At 39.0% G+C, this 20810-nt stretch overlaps 1 protein-coding gene across 8 annotated transcripts in view; it reads right to left on the bottom strand.

Moving 5' to 3' along the window:
• Window positions 1–20810, bottom strand: part of SLC20A2 (solute carrier family 20 member 2) — a 65344-nt gene that overhangs the window by 14521 nt on the left and 30013 nt on the right. For all 8 annotated transcript variants that reach the window (XM_075606699.1, XM_075606700.1, XM_075606684.1 and 5 more), the window contains 4 exons: window positions 7691–8262; window positions 4209–4349; window positions 2797–2882; window positions 2200–2296 (listed from right to left, as the gene is read on the bottom strand). In XM_075606699.1, coding sequence (XP_075462814.1) covers window positions 2200–2296; window positions 2797–2882; window positions 4209–4349; window positions 7691–7979 — 613 coding nt within the window. In that variant the 5' untranslated portion in view covers window positions 7980–8262. The remainder of the gene's footprint in view (window positions 1–2199; window positions 2297–2796; window positions 2883–4208; window positions 4350–7690; window positions 8263–20810) is intronic.

Raw genomic sequence — 20810 nt, 5'->3', positions numbered from 1 at the left:
AACATTTACTCTGCAGGTACCTCTAACATGGACTAACTGGCAACATTTACTCTGCAGGCACCTCTAACACGGACTAATTAGCAACATTTACTCTGCAGACACCTCTAACACAGACTAACTGGCAACATTTACTCTGCAGATACCTCTAACATGGACTAACTGGCAACATTTACTCTGCAGGGACCTCTAACACGGACTAACTGGCAACATTTACTCTGCAGGCACCTCTAACACGGACTAACTCGCAACATTCACTCTGCAGGGACCTCTAACACAGACTAACTGGCAACATTTACTCTGCAGGTACCTCTAACAAGGACTAACTGGCAACATTTACTCTGCAGGTACCTCTAACACGGACTAACTGGCAACATTTACTCTGCAGATACCTCTAACATGGACTAACTGGCAACATTTACTCTGCAGGGACCTCTAACACGGACTAACTGGCAACATTTACTCTGCAGGGACCTCTAACACGGACTAACTGGCAACATTTACTCTGCAGGTACCTCTAACATGGACTAACTGGCAACATTTACTCTGCAGGGACCTCTAACATGGACTAACTCGCAACATTTACTCTGCAGGCACCTCTAACACGGACTAACTCGCAACATTCACTCTGCAGGTACCTCAAACACGGACTAACTCGCAACATTTACTCTGCAGGCACCTCTAACACGGACTAACTGGCAACATTTACTCTGCAGGCACCTCTAACACGGACTAACTGGCAACATTTACTCTGCAGGCACCTCTAACACGGACTAACTCGCAACATTTACTCTGCAGGGACCTCTAACACGGACTAACTGGCAACATTTACTCTGCAGGTACCTCTAACAAGGACTAACTGGCAACATTTACTCTGCAGGTACCTCTAACATGGACTAACTCGCAACATTTACTCTGCAGGTACCTCTAACATGGACTAACTGGCAACATTTTTTCTGCAGGCACCTCTAACACGGACTAACTAGCAACATTTACTCTGCAGGCACCTCTAACACGGACTAACTTGCAACATTCACTCTGCAGGTACCTCTAACACGGACTAACTCGCAACATTTACTCTGCAGGCACCTCTAACACGGACTAACTCGCAACATTCACTCTGCAGGCACCTCTAACACGGACTAACTGGCAACATTTACTCTGCAGGCACCTCTAACACGGACTAACTCGCAACATTTACTCTGCAGGGACCTCTAACACGGACTAACTGGCAACATTTACTCTGCAGGTACCTCTAACATGGACTAACTGGCAACATTTACTCTGCAGGTACCTCTAACATGGACTAACTGGCAACATTTACTCTGCAGGTACCTCTAACACGGACTAACTGGCAACATTTACTCTGCAGGGACCTCTAACACGGACTAACTGGCAACATTTACTCTGCAGGGACCTCTAACACGGACTAACTGGCAACATTTACTCTGCAGGCACCTCTAACACGGACTAACTGGCAACATTTACTCTGCAGGCACCTTTAACACGGACTAACTGGCAACATTTACTCTGCAGGCACCTCTAACACGGACTAACTGGCAACATTTACTCTGCAGGCACCTCTAACACGGACTAACTCGCAACATTTACTCTGCAGGCACCTCTAACACGGACTAACTCGCAACATTTACTCTGCAGGCACCTCTAACACGGACTAACTCGCAACATTTACTCTGCAGGCACCTCTAACACGGACTAACTGGCAACATTTACTCTGCAGGCACCTCTAACATGGACTAACTGGCAACATTTACTCTGCAGGTACCTCTAACACGGACTAACTGGCAACATTTACTCTGCAGGGACCTCTAACACGGACTAACTGGCAACATTTACTCTGCAGGAACCTCTAACACGGACTAACTGGCAACATTTACTCTGCAGGCACCTCTAACACGGACTAACTGGCAACATTTACTCTGCAGGCACCTTTAACACGGACTAACTGGCAACATTTACTCTGCAGGCACCTCTAACACGGACTAACTGGCAACATTTACTCTGCAGGCACCTCTAACACGGACTAACTCGCAACATTTACTCTGCAGGCACCTCTAACACGGACTAACTGGCAACATTTACTCTGCAGGCACCTCTAACATGGACTAACTCGCAACATTTACTCTGCAGGCACCTCTAACACTAATGGTGTTAATGTTTGAAATTCTGGTTATTACTTACAAGGGGCCCCTGTATATAATATGGAAAATACATTAATTGCTATTGTAGCAGCATAAAACACTGGTAGTGCTCGTAGACCATTGGGCACTGGATCCTCCTGAAAAACAGCAAGATAAAAAATAAAAATACATTAAATGTAATCTTTATTACAAATCGCAAGCATTAATTACAAAATGACAAATCCCAAGCAATAATTAATGCATTATACAAATATACAGCAAGTATCAGAACATAACAAAATATACATTTGATCATATTTACTGCAAAAGACAGACTGTATTGTAATCCATAAATAAACCAGTTTTAATTGGCAAAAGACATTCATTTGTAATTCACTAATAACCTCTGCTGTAAGGTATTTGTTTTAAAAATCCCTCCTGCACAGATAACTTTTTTCTGATGCTATATTTTTTTTAATGCAGATAAAAGCATTATAGTTATACAGTACAATCATTTATTAAAAAACGATAAACACACTGAAGAGTAATTCTTCAAATATAAGAACACGGAGGAATTTGTTTTCTTTAGCGATCAACATTTTGTCAGGATACTATGACAGCATTCATAAAACACTGACAAGTTAATGATGTGCATTACCTTATTCAAGATGAAATACTTAATCAACATAAACAGCACACCAGACATCAGACCGGAAAGCAATGGGGAAACGAACCAAGAGGCAACTAGAGGGAAGAATTAAAAAGTAGCACATTTAGATATCAAAACAGACATTTTTCTCCCACTTAATTGAAATGAAAAAGTAAAAACAAAGACGGGGGGATATTCATTCATTGAAGTACCACCATGCATTCACATACTGTATGGCACATCCCCTCGGTATAAGGATGCTGCAATATAATGCAGAACCAAGTAGAACTACACTTTTCTAATGCCTAGAGCTTCTAATTATGGAGAATGAAGAATTAAGGAGCAGTAAAATGGAGACTGTAAAATATTAACAGCTGCTAAGCCCCCTGGCGTTCCCACTCCCTAATTTCTCTAAACTTGTACAGAATGCGGCTACATGTTTCAGTTTAAAAATCTTGCGCACATAAAGAACATCCTTTGCGTTTGCTGCCGTCCCCAATGCTCTCTAACCACGCTTAAAATCCCAAGATTAAAAAAAATAACTTAACACAAAGTGTGGGAAAGGCATCTCCTGCTGGCAATTACTAATGGCAAAGGGAAGGAGTAGACCACATATACACACACATTTAATTATATATATTTAATTATATATATATATATATATATATATATATATATATATATATATTTAATTATATATATATATATATATATATATAACACAGACATGGGTCTCATATGGATTTTCTACATGGAGAAGCAGCTTTTGATGGCAGAAATCTGGAGATACTCTGTGTTCTGCACTAAATACATTTTCATTTTAAAAACACGATTGATATTTTTAGATGTGTTATTTTGAGAAGTCAATATTCAGGAGTCAGCTGTGATCAGTGGTAATCCAACAAGCGGTTCTGACCATTTATTTTTAGAATAGATAAAAAAATAAAAAAATCCTTATTATTACATATATTGTTGGAAAAAATGGGTCAAGTATAACTAGAGTTGTGAAACTCAATTTTTGTGTGGGTATTCTTTTTGTATATTAGCATCCAAAATCCTGGTGTGTGGAATATATCATTAATGTTTACCTACCCATTATGTGCTGGAAGCAAAAAAACACTTGCTTGCCTGTATTTTCTAGTTTGCCAAAAGAAGTTCTAGAGTAGACGGCAGTCAAATACATCAAGAATATAGTATAACACCGTCTGTATGAGATTTCAAGGTTTAAGGAAACCAAATGTCAGAATTGGCCCAAATTACATCGGAATTACAAAATGGAAGGACTCAACGCTAAAGGAAGGTGCCGTTTGCCCAATTATTGTCTCATTTAAAACTAAAATACATTTTTTTTTTTAAATAGGCCAGATATTTCTATGAACGTTTTCCACATACCCTCACTCATAAAAGGAAATGTCAATTACCGATCTTGACAAGCTGCATCCACTGCACACTGTGTGTACCAATCGCAACAAGGGAGAAACCAATTGTTGAGCCCACAATGCAATGGGTTCCGGAAATGGGGAGTTTCAGGAAAGATGCAATTAGCTGCCATACAGCAGAACCTGCAAAGAAAAGATGTCATACAATAAAAATTACAAAAAAATCGGTATTAGATTATTTTTTTTAATGTATATTCTGCAACATTTTTTTTTTTTTTTACTCTATGGGCAATCTAAATGAATATTGTTATTAACTGCATTGTCTCTAAATTTACAAATTATTTGCCTGTTGTGATGCATTGGACTAAAAACTATAAACACAACAGTAAATCTCTCAAGGACAAATAGGTCATATTTTACTGTCAAACACATGCTCTACGTAATTTTAAAAAGATCAAGTACATATAAATAAAGATGTCACACAACCTATGAAAAAAGTTGAGACGTTTATTTTTTGTTTATCGATTTCAATTAAAGCATTACTTCTCAAATGAAATGCCGTCATCGATAGAGGTTTGCAGTGCACTGCTACATATGCAGGGTACATTCTTCTACCAAAGCGGTTATTAAGATGCTTCTAATTTGTATCAGACATTGAAGACTGATTAGATACGAAACTGCCGAGCCATCTTGGGAGTGTAAATGGCTGCATGACACAATGACCTCAAGTTCATGCGGAGTTGCAGGAAGCCCAGGAGACCAGAGCAAAGGTTGAACATCCAGATTGGAAATCACCTGTTTCATGTCCTTAAAAAAAAGCAATTCTTGTCCCCAGAAGAAACACCAGTAAAAACAGAAAAATGGCTCTGGGCTAGAAAAATGTTGACATTTCTCTAGCGAGGGAGAATATCCACTAGCCAGGCAAAAATATTTTTCCCAAACTCACAAAAAAAAAAAGTATGTCATTATAATAAATATATATTTGTACTGGTCTCATAGGAAAGTGGATGGTGGTTCACAGACCTGTGTGCGCTGTTCTCTTTCTTGGCTCGCATGAACCACATTCTGTCTTAATCTGCACCGGAGATTGAACTTTTCTTGGTATAACCTCTTGGCTCGAGTAACGATGCGTACAAACCTAGCTATCGGCTCATCTCAAATTATTCTGCCCAACCTGTCCCCCTCACTCCCACCTACGTTCATTCACAGCCCTTGCTCCCCTTAACACTCCTTGAGCATCACTAGCTTGGTCTGTGCTCAATTTATCTTGGCCTTTTCTTCTCACTCTGACACCCAATCTCCCGCTCAGCCTACAGCTCTCAACTGGTCTCCGTTTCTGCCCTTGCCACTTAACTGGTCTGCCCCTCTTGCGCTACCCTCTGCCACACTCTGGAAACCACCCATCTCACTTTTCTGGCAGTTTGTAATCTATCTGTGCCAGGGCCTTCACCCTCTGCTTAATCTTAAATCCAGGCTTAAGTGCATTGAAATTACTTTGTAAAATAATAATGATATAAAGCTGGCAATATAAACAGCGCTGAACATAGAACATTGCAGGCACAATTCCTCTCAGCCCCAAAGAGCTTACAATCGGAACCCCAATGCTCATTATTTAAATGCTCCTTCAGCTCCATCATCCTAATCACTCTTGCTTGTGCTTCTTCTTGAAGCGACCTAATAAAAGAACTGGGGAAATAGTGAGAAGACATGTTTGTGCTGTCAAAGCAGAAGCAGGGAGGATCAGTAATGCATCTGAATTCACTAGAGTCTTCAAATGACAACATATACCAAAGATGGCTGCTTTCTGACTCCCAGGGAAGGAAATTTTTTTTTTTTTTAAAGAAGATTAGGTAACGTCAAAAACGGATTTCATTTTGCATAGCTCTTCTAGTATAATACTGTGTATGTATGTGTATATATATATATATATATATATATATATATACATATACATATACATATACATACAGTGATCGACAAATCACCAAAAAATCTACTCGCCGAACAAAAATATCTACTCGCCGAACAAAAATATCTACTCGCCACCTAGTACCAAACGTGTGCTGCTTGGGCCAATAGGAGCTCGCCACGATGTTAAATCCACTCGCCCGGGGCGAGCAAATGTATAGGTTTGTCGAACACTGTATATATATATATATATATATATATATATATATATATATATATATATATATATATATATATATAAAATCACGTGATCTGCCTTTAAACCGTAACTGCTTTTGGAGAAAGTATTACTTTTAAGGGATGGTAGCAGCCAGCAGATTAAAAGTAATCTCATTTGAGTTGTCTTCTTTCTGTGTACGGTGCAGTACTCCAATGAGCATGCCTATCATTTCAATACAAAATATCCTTCATGTACTGTAGACTATCTGAAGGTGGCTGCTAAACATAAGATTTTTTTTACCATAAACATCTTTTTGTCTGTTGTCTTGCTCTTTGTCTTCCCCGTCCGGTTATTATTCCTAGTTCACTCTCCCCTTCCACAAGCATTTTGTTTTATTAATGGGTTAATTACTTTTTTAAATAATTTGTTGGAGATCTATCCTGCTTTTTCACCCTCCGAAAGTCACTCTTTAACCACCTGATGCTAAAAAATGGAATGATCAAGAATACAGAAGTCTCTCACTTCTTTCCTCAATGGCAAATACAAAGTTGCTGTCAAATTTTTAGAGATTATTTAATCGTTGTTCTTATTAGACAAATTAGTGACATTGTAATTTTAAGAGTAGCCCCAGTAAAGTGGTGCAAGCAAATTGTGTGTAACAGGCAATTTCCATGCATGTACATACATGGAGACAGAAGTGTGCACATTCACGAGGGAAACCCCCAACTAAAAAGGACTATAATCTGGGCAACTATGCCAAATAGCAAAGCAAACTTCCACACAACTACATTTACAACACTATGGCTTGTTTGTGTTGAGAAATTAACAATGGCATAAAGCAGTAAGTTCCAGAGTTTTTATCAAGCCTTCTAAATTAATTAACATAAAACCTGTACAGTATATAGCTTCTGCGTTCAACCAGCGTACACAGTGTGAACGTCAAGAGCAGCTTCTACCATTGTAAGACACTTTGATAGTCAGCCTGTGATGCCAAGGCTTAAAAAAGGATTTCAAATGCACAAATAATTCCTCTCCCAAAATGCTTACAATCTCATTTTTGGTACAGCACCGTGTGTACAAAGTTTAACTGAATTGGCCAAGTTCACGGACAGCAGTCACTGGAATTTCCCATGTCTAAAGCATGGACATTTATGCTTCAAAGTACATATGCTATATTTACACATCTAGATGTTATAGAAATGCCCTGAAGATCGTGCAAGTCCCTTACAAGGCGAGGACAGGTTTTCCCTATCAGTTCAAAACAGATGGGTGTCATAAAATCAGCTTTTATGCTGGTTCCATAAAAGCTGAGCCTCTAAAGAATCTGGTTTACCTAAGATCAACGCATTCACTCGTTCTGTATTCAGCAACTGAACAAATACTGTATATTACTTACCAACCATCGCGCTAACTTCTCCAGCCATCAGCAAATCCACCGTGTTATTGTAAAGGTTTACATCGACGATGCCTTTCCGGATAGTTTCCCCAACTTTCGCACCCAGTAATACCGAGCCGGTTGTTTCGAAAATTGAAGCCAAGATGCAGGCCTGCCGTAAAGTGACCACGCCAGACCCCACTGCGGTGCCAAAGGAATTGGCCACATCATTTGCACCTACCGAAAATGCCAAGATGAAAGCTATAATGAAGCCGACAATGACCATCCACAAATACTGATCCAGAACCATTTTGGCGTTTCTTCTTCCGTTAAAAACAAAAACAGAAGAAAAGAAAAAAATTTAAAATTGAAATTTTCTGGGCCTGGGGGTAAAAAAAACTTGCAGAGTAGAGCTATGTAAACAATAATGAGCTCTTTCTGGAAAGTGCTGGGTAGTGTTCAAGGAAACAAACGAACTGCTAGCTGAGGATTTTCATAGTACTGTCAATAAAGTTCCTTTGGCTGTGTTCGGTCAACAGTAAAACACATTCCATATTTTGCTCCCAAATGAGTAAGCCCGAGATCTTTCTGACCTGCAAGAGAATGGAAAATCAAAGAAATTCATTATGCCACAGATCAGGCAACAATTTGTTCTTTCGGAAAAACAAAACAAATCCACTAATGCGATCTTAGATTTAGCGTGTGACAATTCAAGCGTAAAAGCAAAGAAATAGGATTATCGTTGGAGGAGTCAACCTTTGTTGCATAAGTATATTTGAAATTCAACACCCTTGGGACGAAATTACAAAGCAGTGTGATAAAAGGGCAAACAAATAATTAATATAAAAGAGCGATTTGGGGAAATAAATCTATGTATAAGTTATGAATCGGTGATGCAAACTCTAGGGTTACTCAGCTCCAATTTTTTTTTAAACCTTAAAAGGGAAAGTTTACAATACAATGAGTATTAGTAACAAATAGGTGGTACTTTAAATAGTAAGCCCATCCTCTTTAGCATGTGTAGTAATAATACTCCCACATCATGAACAAAAAACCCAATGTAATGAGCAATGTAGAAGTTGAAGACTCGGAATCATGAGAAACTGTCTCTCCAAAACCCAGAAACATCTGCTTTGTCATTATATAAAAGATGATACAGGCATACCCCGGTTTAAGGACACTCACTTTAAATACACTCGCGAGTAAGGACATATCGCCCAATAGGCAAACGGGAGCTCACGCATGCGCCTGTCAGCATTACCAGCTCCCTACCTGTACCGAAGCTGTGCGCAAGCGGGGAGACTATAGAGCCTGTTACAAATGCATTATTTACATCAGATATGCGCGTATAGGACGATTGCATTACAGTACATGCCTCGATAAAGTGAGGCACGTCCTTTTTCCACTTAAGTACATTTCCGCTTTACATACATGCTCCGGTCCCATTGCGTACGTTAATGCGTGGTATGCCTGTATGTGATAAATGTTTACGATACAAAAAGGGAAAGGGAGTCCATCAATTTTGACTTGAGTGGGAAAAAAAACAAACAAAAAAGCAGCTTCACATAAAATGTTTGTGAAGAAGTTAGTGGCTCCCACTTCAATGCTGAACCAAAACAAGGTAGATGACTTGTAGTAGCCATCTTTATATGTCATCTTACAAAGAGTAAAAATGTAGTTGGAGTTACTCTTTTAAAAAAAGGTGCAAACCCACAAAAAAAAAAATATGAATAAAGGTTTTTAAAATACGCTCATATCATTCAAATCACTATTAATGGAATTATGCTGATCTTACGTCTGTGCTTTGTATCCTGGTATCTATTTTAAATGGGCAGCCTAACCTCTCCCTGACACGGAACGCATCAGAGTTCCCACAATCCCTTCTTTCGACTCATTATAAAAAAGCAGACTGAGACACTATGTGAAATCTCAGGGAGGAGAGGTTTGCAAGTGACCGCCTGCTGCTTCCAGGATTGGTATTATCGTATCAATGTTAAAAATGAGAGCAGACATGTTAATTACAACAAAAACATCCTATCTATCTCAGTCAATGTTGTCGTAGACAGGCTATGCATAAATATGTGCCAAGCATACATAACTGGACATTTACAATTCTACACCTTTGAATATTATTGTGTAAAGTAGTAACAGATGGGGGATCTAACAGTTAGCATTTTCCATGTATAAATTATGAACATTTTACAGATAATTTAAAAACAGCAGGGCAAGGGTTTTGCGATGTACATTATCTTTGAATCTGATCAAAGCATCAAATCTGCTCATGTTTCTTTAAAGCCCTTTGTAAATGAAGTAGGAGCCCATGTCAATTTGGTAAACAACATCCATGCTGTGAAGGAGAATAATGTAATTTTCTGTCCATATACAAAACATAATCTTAGAATCTGAGATGAACAGAGTTGTACTGTAATAAATTAGGGAACACAATGCCAAAAGTAATACAGGCGTACCCCGCATTAACGTACGCAATGGGACCGGAGCATGTATGTTAAGCGAAAATGTACTTGAAGTGAAGCACTACCTTTTTCCCACTTATCGAGGCATGTACTGTACTGCAATCATCATATATGTGCATAACTGATGTAAATAACGCATTTGTAACAAGCTCTATAGTCTCCCAGCTTGCGCACAGCTTCGGTACAGGTAGGGTACTCGGTATTGCTGTTCAGGACGTGCTGACAGACGCATGGATGAGCTGCTGATTGCCTATTGAGCGATATGTCCTTACTCGCGAGTGTACTTAAAGTGAGTGTCCTTAAACCGGGGTATGCCTGTAACTTGATTTTTATGGGGTTTAAAACATTTTTTTTTAGATGGGGTAAAGCTAGAGAAAAGCCCTTGATAAGCTTGGGTCTGGAAAGAAGTCACTATGCGTCGGAATGCGTGTTGGGCGATTCTAGCATGAGGAGACAAATCTGACTCTAGGCAACGAGACATGACGATTCTATAGGACGACAGGTCGGACCATATTTAGAAGTAAGCTGGGGTGCCAACTTACATTTACATTAAAAACGCTCCCGCTTTACTAACTACTGTCACCTTTAACCCAACTTTCCAAACTTATTTTCAACACTTTTGGGAAATCTATGAAGATAGTGGCTTTTGTTGATACTATCTGCAACATTGTTTTTATCAAAGCTAATAGCTTGCACATGAAATGATTTCCATTGGCCAGTTTGAATTTCCCACTCGCCAGCAGCTCAGTCATCACGGGCCAGTCCTGAGTGCCTATGCCCACCCCCTCCTCTGATTGGTGCAGCAGGACAAGCCCCAGCTTGGGATTGGCTGCACCATCTCGATCCACGCTCTAATTAGCCAGTGGCTCCTTCTCAATAGAAAACATGTCACCGAGGCCTATGAAAGGAGCGCTGCCGATCAGAGTACCAGAATAGCTTTGGAGTTTGACAGAAACCCGACTGGCAGGAGTTTCAAAGCTGCTATTGCGAAAATAGCACTTTGTGGAACCGTGACGTGAAGCAGGCCCCTGCACCTTGTCGGGGCTAGAGTCTCCCCCCCAGGCCCTCAGTTGGTGAGTGTATGCTCTAATTGTGTATTTTGTATGTTTGCTGGCTTGCCAAAATAAACCTTGTTTATTCAACTTTTGTCCCGGCTGGTGATAATGATCCCAGTGTTAAAAGTACTGGTCTCCCGTGACAGTAATATTTAGAGAATAGCAACTCTACCGGATATATCTCTGAACACATTATACTGTTCTAAATACTGAAGCCCGAGATTGTGATATCCCTATAGACCCTAAACATGAGTTCTGTAAATTGTAATGGGCTATAAAGGCACTGTCCTCTACCTATGTTTTATTGCAATCAGGGAAATACAGAGATAAATAATTTCTAAAAGATTTATTTAAACCTGGGTACAAATAGTACACAAAAGAATTGACAAATTATTTATAATACTGCACAGACCAATTGATCTCTTTTTAGACTCGTATATTTTTTGCTATGTCAATAAAGTTGTATACAACAAAATACAGAAATGCTCAATGCTACATTCAATGTGACAAAATACATAGTAAAATACTTCAATATTAGTATTCTCGTGAGTAATTTTTTTAAAGTAGCAGGTTATTTCATGTTTCCTGTGTAGGACAGTCCCACTGCAGTCATTCTCCCTCCAGCAGAGGTAAATGATCATTTTCACAGGTAGTGTTAGGACCTGCGTACTGGTCATGCCGTGACATGGCAGCAGGCTTATAACGCTTTGGCCAAGAGTTTAACAAAATGACCCTTACTCACGAGAATACTAATATTGACGTTAGAGGGATAAAAGTTTTACACTCCACTGAAAAGTACAGTAACAGTTATGTAGGAATATACAAAGGTTGGATTGCACCGCTTGTAAAGGGAATTGCTTCGCTCTCTTTACGGTACTTAGATAAAAAAAATTAATTGATTGGATCCATAAGTAGAACTCCTTCCCACACTAGCCAATAACATTCGGTTTGCGTGAGGTAAGCTTCATCTTTGTAACTTTTGATTTTTTTATTGTTTTTTAAAGATTGGGCTAAAAAGAATGCCATTCTGTACATAGAAACATGTAAACACTAAAGTATATTACACTCTACTATATGCCTGGGGCACATGGAATCAATTACTTGCCAAAGAGCTAAAATTGGGCCTTGAACTACATTCAACCATCACAAAGCTGTACTGATAGCACAAAGCCACTAACAATAGTCACAATTCATGATTTCCTTTCATTATTTGAAACTTTCATTACTCATAACATTCAAGAGACAATCCAAGCAGTTAAAAAAATGTTTTGTTTTAATATATGGAGCCTTTGATTACCTTTATTAATAACCAATTACCCATGCTGCTCATTCTCCGTGATCAAATTGGCAAAATCCTTCTTTCCCAGGGTTCACTAAATGGCCGCCTTTCAGTTTCAAATCAATCCTTCAGTCAGTATAACTCTGAAGCTGTGTTTTTATATTACTAAGGTAACATTCTCTATTGTTACAGTTTGCAGCTCAAACTGCTGGGAATATTGGCAACAAATGATCACAAACAGGAAAGTGTTGCAAATATAGTGCGTGGCCGGGGTAGTGTGCTGCAACCTGCTACAGAAATCAAAGGATTCTCAGTATATTACAACTCATGAAAATGGCATTAAGAGTTAAAAAAGTAGTAAGTATCATCTAATACTACAGAATTTATTTATTTAAAAACACACACAGAATATTGCTTGGATTTCTCCTTTCATGTACTACTGTATGTAGTACACATATTGTCTACACTACACAGCTGTATCATGCACTCAATTGCCTCCAACAATGAACAATTCCAAGAAAGGAACTTTGGGCAATACCAAAATGATTTATTTTCATCTGTTAAAGCAGCAATACTACATTCCCCCTTTTTCTTTTTCCTTTTTCTATGTGTAAAGTATGTGACAATGTACAATTCTACATTCTTACCTTAGCGGGCAATCGTTTGGTGCTCTTGTTATAAATCTATAAAAATCCCTATTGTGTGCCTAACAAAATGGCTGCCTTCTAACTTTGTGCTTCAGTCTGTGAAATGCTGCAGCTGATATGCAACATTATATCACGAAGTGTAAAACATTACAGTTAAAGCTTTCAGAGTAATAGACAGTCTGCTGTTTGAAACACAGCAACAGATCTGTTTGTGATACTTTGTTGCCAAAGGGCATAGCTCAAAAAGGGGTGCATGAGAGCATGTTTCAAAAGAGGAAGTGGATGTAACGTTCTAAATGGTTGCTATAGCAACCAAAGAGTGATCAATACATTAAAAAAAAAAAAAAACATTAAAAATGGCATTAGGAGTTTAAAAAAAAATGCAGATAGAGTTGCACAATACTACAGAACGGATATATATATATATATATATATATATATATATATATATATTTTTTTTTAAATACATGATTTCTCACGTTTTGTTGCTCCCTTTAAAGAGCATTTTTTGACATGCAAAATGATCAGACTTCTCTACGTGGGTTTAAATCATCTTCCACTTGTAGTTCATACAAAGATAATAATCGCAATAACAGCAACATACTGTAAGTAATAGGATGGGACAAGGACTTAACAAGTCTATGCGTCTCTCGTGGAATGGAGTAAAAAGTATAGGAGATCCTGAGACATGTGTTGAAGGAAGTATGTCAGTGTGTAGCCTGAAGCCGACAGCAGATTCAACTTGGGTGAATTTTAACTAGGAAAAGTATCCTTTACAACGGGCATTCAATTTTTTAAAGCTGCAGTTCAGGCAATATCCTCCATGTGTGGTTTTTTTAATAAATCAGTTCTGTAGTAAGAAAAAATACTTTTAGCATTTTCTGTTTTAAAAAAAACAGCTTTGAAAGACCAATTTTCTTGTATTCTATTTTAACAACCATTTACTAAGGCACTGCCCCTTCATGTCCTGTCACAAGCTCTGGCACACCCCTTTGTGAGCGCTGCCCTCCCTCTAGCACATGTCAGTGCAGGAGTGCTCATGAATATTCATGAGCTTCCACTGAGTGACAGAAACAGAGGAAATACATTCCCCATATTTAAAGATGTCGCCAAACTTTGCAATAGACGGAGAACGAATTGACCAGCAGCTATGCAGTTCTTTAAGTAAGTAGAGATTGCCCACATGAAACTATTGAAGTAAAAAAAAAAAACTATACATTTTTTTTTAAAAAGCCTGAACTGCTGCTTTAAGAAAGCAGTGACTATTTTTTTACACACAAACTCGAGAAATGCTACTGTGTGCTTCTATTTCCATCTCCAAGCGATAAAATTATCATCAATTAAATAGCCGTAAAAGTTAAAATTATCTGGTAACAATAAATTACTTAAAGACTGACAAGCATCTTACGGAAGAAATATGGACAATACTTCAAAGACATCGGCATATCATGCTCTTAGACAAGGAATTGGGTAAGAAAATAGGAGGAAGACTAAACAGGATTACAAAAAGCTACCAAAAAAAAAAAAAATCTTAAAGATATTTTGGTATAGAGTCATTATCAACGAAAGACTATAAAAAAATGGTGGTACATTCCCGTGTGGAACAAGTAGATACATGGCAAGAAAAAACATTTCTCACATGGACTGTAAAAAGGAATTCAAAATTAACAGCTACAGTACACCAACTGTATGGTCAGTAATGTTGAATATTGCCATACATGTCCCTGTCATATGTACGTGAGGAATGACTACACACCCTTTAAAGAAAAGAATACTAGAACATGTGGGAAGTATTAGGGTTGCCATGAAGGACAGAGAAAAAAGGAAAATGATAACCACTGTGACACTTTTTTATGCACCATCAAGCAAAAACAGACCAATTAAGAGCATTTGGTAAAGATCGGGTTCAACTGGGCAGCTCTGTAAAAAAAAGAAACCCAGTGAATCTTTCCCTGGGGACAATACAACCCAAAGGGTTAAATGAGGATTTAAATGTTAACTTCTCTTTATCATCAACAGCAATTATATAATGTTCATCTATATAGCTTCCGGGTCACGTGATGCCACTCTGTATACAATGAGCCTGGGTGAGATCCTAGACACGCCCCTGATAAAGCCAGTCAGACGAGACGCCCGCCGGGCAATGGACTATACGTCACAAAGGCGCAACAGATCTGGACATTGTCACACAACGGGATCGCCGTCCTAACCAGCACAAAAGTTAGTCAATTTCCTTTTAAGGATGCACATTGCCCAGATTACTGAATATACAAGATTTCATCTACATATATGGGCCTATGCAAGCATTTGTGAGATACTGTTATACCTGTGGGAATATCTGATTTTATGGACTTGACCAAGAGACTGTATCACTTTATATTCCTCATTAGAGATGGGTGAAATTAAAATCCGCCATAGATTGGCCAATTCCTTTTAGCAGCGGATTTGTCTCAAAAAGGCAGTTTAGTTAAAAAAATAAAATAATAATTTAGTAGTAAAGTTCTATATATATCCCCTCAAACCTCCCTCCAAGGGCAGCATCACTGTCACACAATACTTTTGAGCTCTACTTCAAGCTGCTGTTTTAAAAAAATAAAATATATATTTTTCCCCATTCAATATGTGCATCAATACAAAGCTGCACACTGACAAGTGATTATCTAAGCTGCAGATCGATCCGTTCTCCAGTAATCGATCGCTTGCTCCGGGTTATTTAATTCAGTTCTTGCACAGCATTCTGGGCAATGTAGTCCTGGAATATGATTGACTGTGCAGTTAATAGATATAATTGTTGCACTGCTAGAGAGAGGGCGGGGCTCAAGAGCCAGAGCCTATCAGAAGGGGAAGGGGGCTGTCACTTTGGAAATGCTTCCTACATTAGAAACATTCAAAATGTCTTTAAAACTTTTTTTTTGTTAAATGCTTCAAGTATTTTCTCAAAGTACAGAAGTGATTTATTAGAAAAAACACACATATAGGATATTGCTTGAACTGCTGCTTTCACACCCCTGTATCAACCTCCTCCTGGCTTCCTTTAAAAGCAGACAACTTTCACTTCCCAGTTGCCAATTCAATGTTCCTTGTGCACAAAAAGGAGCACACAGGTGTGAGCAGTAGAGCTAAAATGTATTGAGACATTGATGCTACCCATCGACTGGTTTAGCTCACACTGCTAGAGCTGCTGCCCAGCATAGCAGAGGTGAGTTCTAATCCTGTTGGGCCAGACAACAATACTGTATCCCATCTCTTTCTTGCCCATTTCAGGGATTTGGAATACAGGATCGGATTTAAGATCAAATCCGATGACGGATTTTTTGAGTGCACAATTCGGATTACCCTGTGTGTCTAAGACATGCAAATGAGCATACAGTAATATTTTCATTTGCTACTGTATATGCTTTACTGTGGAGGGTTTTTGTGACTTTTTTTACCCACCATAACTTAACTAAATATATATATATATACATATATACACACATACATACATATATATACACATACATACATATATATATATACATACACATACATATATATATATATACAGTGTTCGACAAACCTATACATTTGCACGCCCCGGGTGAGTGGATTTAACATCGTGGCAAGCTCCTATTGGCCCAAGCAGCACACATGTGGTACTAGGTGGCGAGTAGATTTTTTTGTTCGGCGAGTAGATTTTTTGGTGATTTGTCGACCACTGTATATATATACATATACACACACACACACACACACACACACACACACACACACACACACACACACACACACACACACACACACACACACACACACACACACACACACACACACACACACACACACACACACCATAAAAAGATTCCCTAAGGGAGCACACAGGTGTACCAAAAAGTAAAACAATTTTATTCAATACATAAAAACAGGGGAGAAAGAATAAAATGGAGGGGAACTCCCCAAGGGACCAGAGGGGGCAGGTAATAAACACTGGGGCATACCATAAATTGATAGCCATGATCTGTGAATCACCACAGAAAAAGAATAAAAACTGTAGTTAAAAAAAAAATGCCTCCCCTTACTGATAAGCCAACTACATGGGAGCTGAAACAGGGGCAAAGCATACACAAGCAAGAAATAATTTGCTACAAGCACACAGGAAAAACAGTATTAATATACTGGAAATATTAAGAGCAGATTGTGGTAGCTGATAGTAAACAAATCACTGAATAAGCAATTCAAATCCTGTTGCAATATTTGAGTAATAACTCAAAAAAGGTTAGTCCAGGTTTAGAACAAAGTTCATAATACATCACCATAGAGTGTAGGCGATAAGTGTAGATACACGGTCATTAGAACATGAGGAGAAGAGAGGGGTCCCCCAACCAAGCTCCCACTCCAACGCGTTTCGACGGTGGTCTTCTTCTGGGAGTAGTATAATATATATATTATACTACTCCCAGAAGAAGACCACCGTCGAAACGCGTTGGAGTGGGAGCTTGGTTGGGGGACCCCTCTCTTCTCCTCATGTTCTAATGACCGTAAATATATATATATATTTGACTTGTGGTAAATACCAGTGCGGAAATATCCACGGATTGGATATTGACAGGATCGCCCATCATTACTCCTCATACCAGTGTCTGCGTTTCAGAATATGGCCTCACTATATAATACAGGCTTGCTTTAATGTGCGGAGAAGAATCGATTGGCATAGGACAGCTGATTCCAGAAAAAAGTACCTTCAACTCGCCAGGTAAATGAAAAAGTAAAAAATCTTTATTACACTACACTAAAAACAAAAAACAAACAAAACAGAAAAAAAACCTCCCACGCATTTCGGGCTAAAAAGCCCTTTCTCCTTGAGAAAGGGCTGTATAGCCCAAAACACGTGGGAGGTTTTTTTTTCTGTTTTGTTTTTAATGTAGTGTAATAAAGATTTTTTACTTTTTCACTTACCTGGCAAGTTGAAGGTGCTTTTTTCTGGAATCAGCTGTCCTATGCCAATCGATTCTTCTCCGTGCTTGCTTCTCTGATTGGACGGACGCACAGTTGCGGTGAGGACGCGCTATACGGATCTCCTCCGAGGGCTGATGGGGAAGACGCCGACGTCTCCACATGGGACCATCTGACTGCAGTACCTGACGGAGCGTTCCCGGACGGAGCGGAAGTGAGGATTTGTTTCCACACAGCTCCGACACTCGGGAGCTCCAACGGGTCCAAACCTACAAGAGGAAGGCACTTTGTCTCCACAGTGCCCTACACAGCTAAGGGATTCGTAGCCACCTAGGACGGAGAGGCATACACTGGACTGGGACAGAGGTACAACAATATTATTTCCTCTTTTGTCATATCCTTACCTGCCCTCACTCAGATATGTAGAAACAAGAATAAAAACCGGGCGCTTCTTAAACTAAAGTGAAAAAATATATGGTCTATACAGTGCAAGTGACAGTGATATGTAAATTTTAAATATATATCATATAATATGATAAATGACCTCCACCAATAAAAGTGAATACAATGGTGATGTGAAATACAACAAATGAAAAGCAGCTCTACACCCTTTAAACGGACTGTCCAGGTTCAGGTAGATCTTTGGTAGGTTGGCAATTTGAGCGGAGCGCTGTGTGTCTCGTGAACACGAAAGAAAAAATATATATAATAGTGCAGATGGTATAAACAAATGAAGTCTCAAAATAACTCTGCAATGGTGGTACTCACAATTGACAATGTCAATATAAGGCGTATCAGAGACACTTCTCTCTCTGATAGGAGCCCTTTAATGGATTCCCCCTCAGAGTGGTGTCTTGATAACGTATCAGGAAGCTTGTTTGTGGTCAGGGAATCCGATTAATGAAGAAGCCACAGCGAAACGCGTAGAATCGATCTGCTGTGGGAGGTGACTGAGCTGGGGAGAACATTGGAGCTAGGTGCTGGCACGGAGACGGACACACAGGGCAGCTTCTTCCGCCCCAACCCGAGACGTCACAGGACGTGACGCGGATACACGTGACGCACGCGGAAGTGCTCCGCCGCTCCTGGAGACACCGGCACTCTCTACAACCAGCTGTCCTCTCCCTCGAACGTATAGCATATTGGAAATGTGAGTGCATCATGCATATGTTTGTTCATTGCTGCTAATACATTATTTAGACTATACTATACCATTGTGCATTCTCTCTTTTCTTCTACATAAACCTTGGGAGTTAAACCCTGACCACAAACAAGCTTCCTGATACGTTATCAAGACACCACTCTGAGGGGGAATCCATTAAAGGTCTCCTATCAGAGAGAGAAGTGTCTCTGATACGCCTTATATTGACATTGTCAATTGTGATTACCACCATTGCAGAGTTATTTTGAGACTTCATTTGTTTATACCATCTGCACTATTATATATATTTTTTCTTTCATGTTCACGAGACACAGCGCTCCGCTCAAATTGCCAACCTACCTCACTCAGATATACCTGGTGGACGTCTACCCTGCTTGTACCTATTTTCAGACTTTACTGATCCAGCGTTATACCTACCCTCACAGTCAAGCTTCTGTTTTTTTCTGGACATAGTCATATTATATATATTTATGGGACATTTTTCCCCTTACACTATCTGTTCAGAGCTTGTAGTAGCCCCACCACACAACTTGCTTTAATGTGCACAAGGTACTCAGAATACCATTTAAACAATGGGAACTTTTGTTGCAGATAAACCACTATATATTCCTATTACATGTTTATACAGTAGCACTTATTGTGAGTGTGTGTGTGTGTGTGTGTGTGTGTGTGTGTGTGTGTGTGTGTGTATGTATCTCTATGTGTGCTCACGCACACACGATAGGTTTTTATAGTATTTTTAGGATCTCATGCAGTAATTAATGTTATTTTTTCAAATAAACTTTTGTATGATTGTTTGAGTGCACTGAATGTTGTTTTTTCTCCTAGTCTTCAGAAGGTTCCTTATGTTATGTTTTATACCAGGGGCAGCACCGCAGCAATATGTATTAGGTGCAGTTATGCCGATATGTATTTGTGAAATGTATGGATTTATCCTGCACTCTACAAAATGTCATAGTGCTAAGTATCTTAGGCCAATTTTATACCAGTGCTTTATGGCTGGTATCCCAAAGATGCACACATTCAAAGCACAGGTCTTGGATATTCTTTACCTTTAATAATCAAGTGGAGATAATTTGTCAGTTTCCCATGGCCAAAAAAGAAAAAAAAATAGTCCCTTGGTCTCAATATTTAATAAATCTTGTGCTGTGATTATTTTGTATCTGCACTACAAACACTGCGCTACAGGGAAAATCATACAAGTACGATCAACTTTGTTGGTAGCAACAGAGTCGAGAGTCCTTTTCAGAGGATACGCTGAGCTTCGCTATCTGGTAATAAGAGCAGATGCATCTAAGGGAGGCACAACTTTATTTCAGAAAAAAAATAAATGAAAAAGTCTTTACTCTGCACAGGGACTTATTTTGGTGCAAGATTTTGAGGTAGCGAAAGGTTTAGCCACAGCCTGCCCAACCTGTTTCACACATACATTTTTGAATTTTGTGTCACATCTTGTTTCAACATTTTTGCACATACATACATACACAATGTACCAACATTCACTAGTCCTGGAATACTAATATAATGAGACATTTTTTGTTATCGATTTTGATTTCCAAAAATCTCTGTGATGTTCAGTGCATATGATAGGT

This window comes from Ascaphus truei, chromosome 1, assembly GCF_040206685.1.
Source record: "Ascaphus truei isolate aAscTru1 chromosome 1, aAscTru1.hap1, whole genome shotgun sequence".
In the NCBI taxonomy this organism is placed as follows: Eukaryota; Metazoa; Chordata; class Amphibia; order Anura; family Ascaphidae; genus Ascaphus; species Ascaphus truei.
This window is presented reverse-complemented; position numbering and strand designations above follow the sequence as displayed.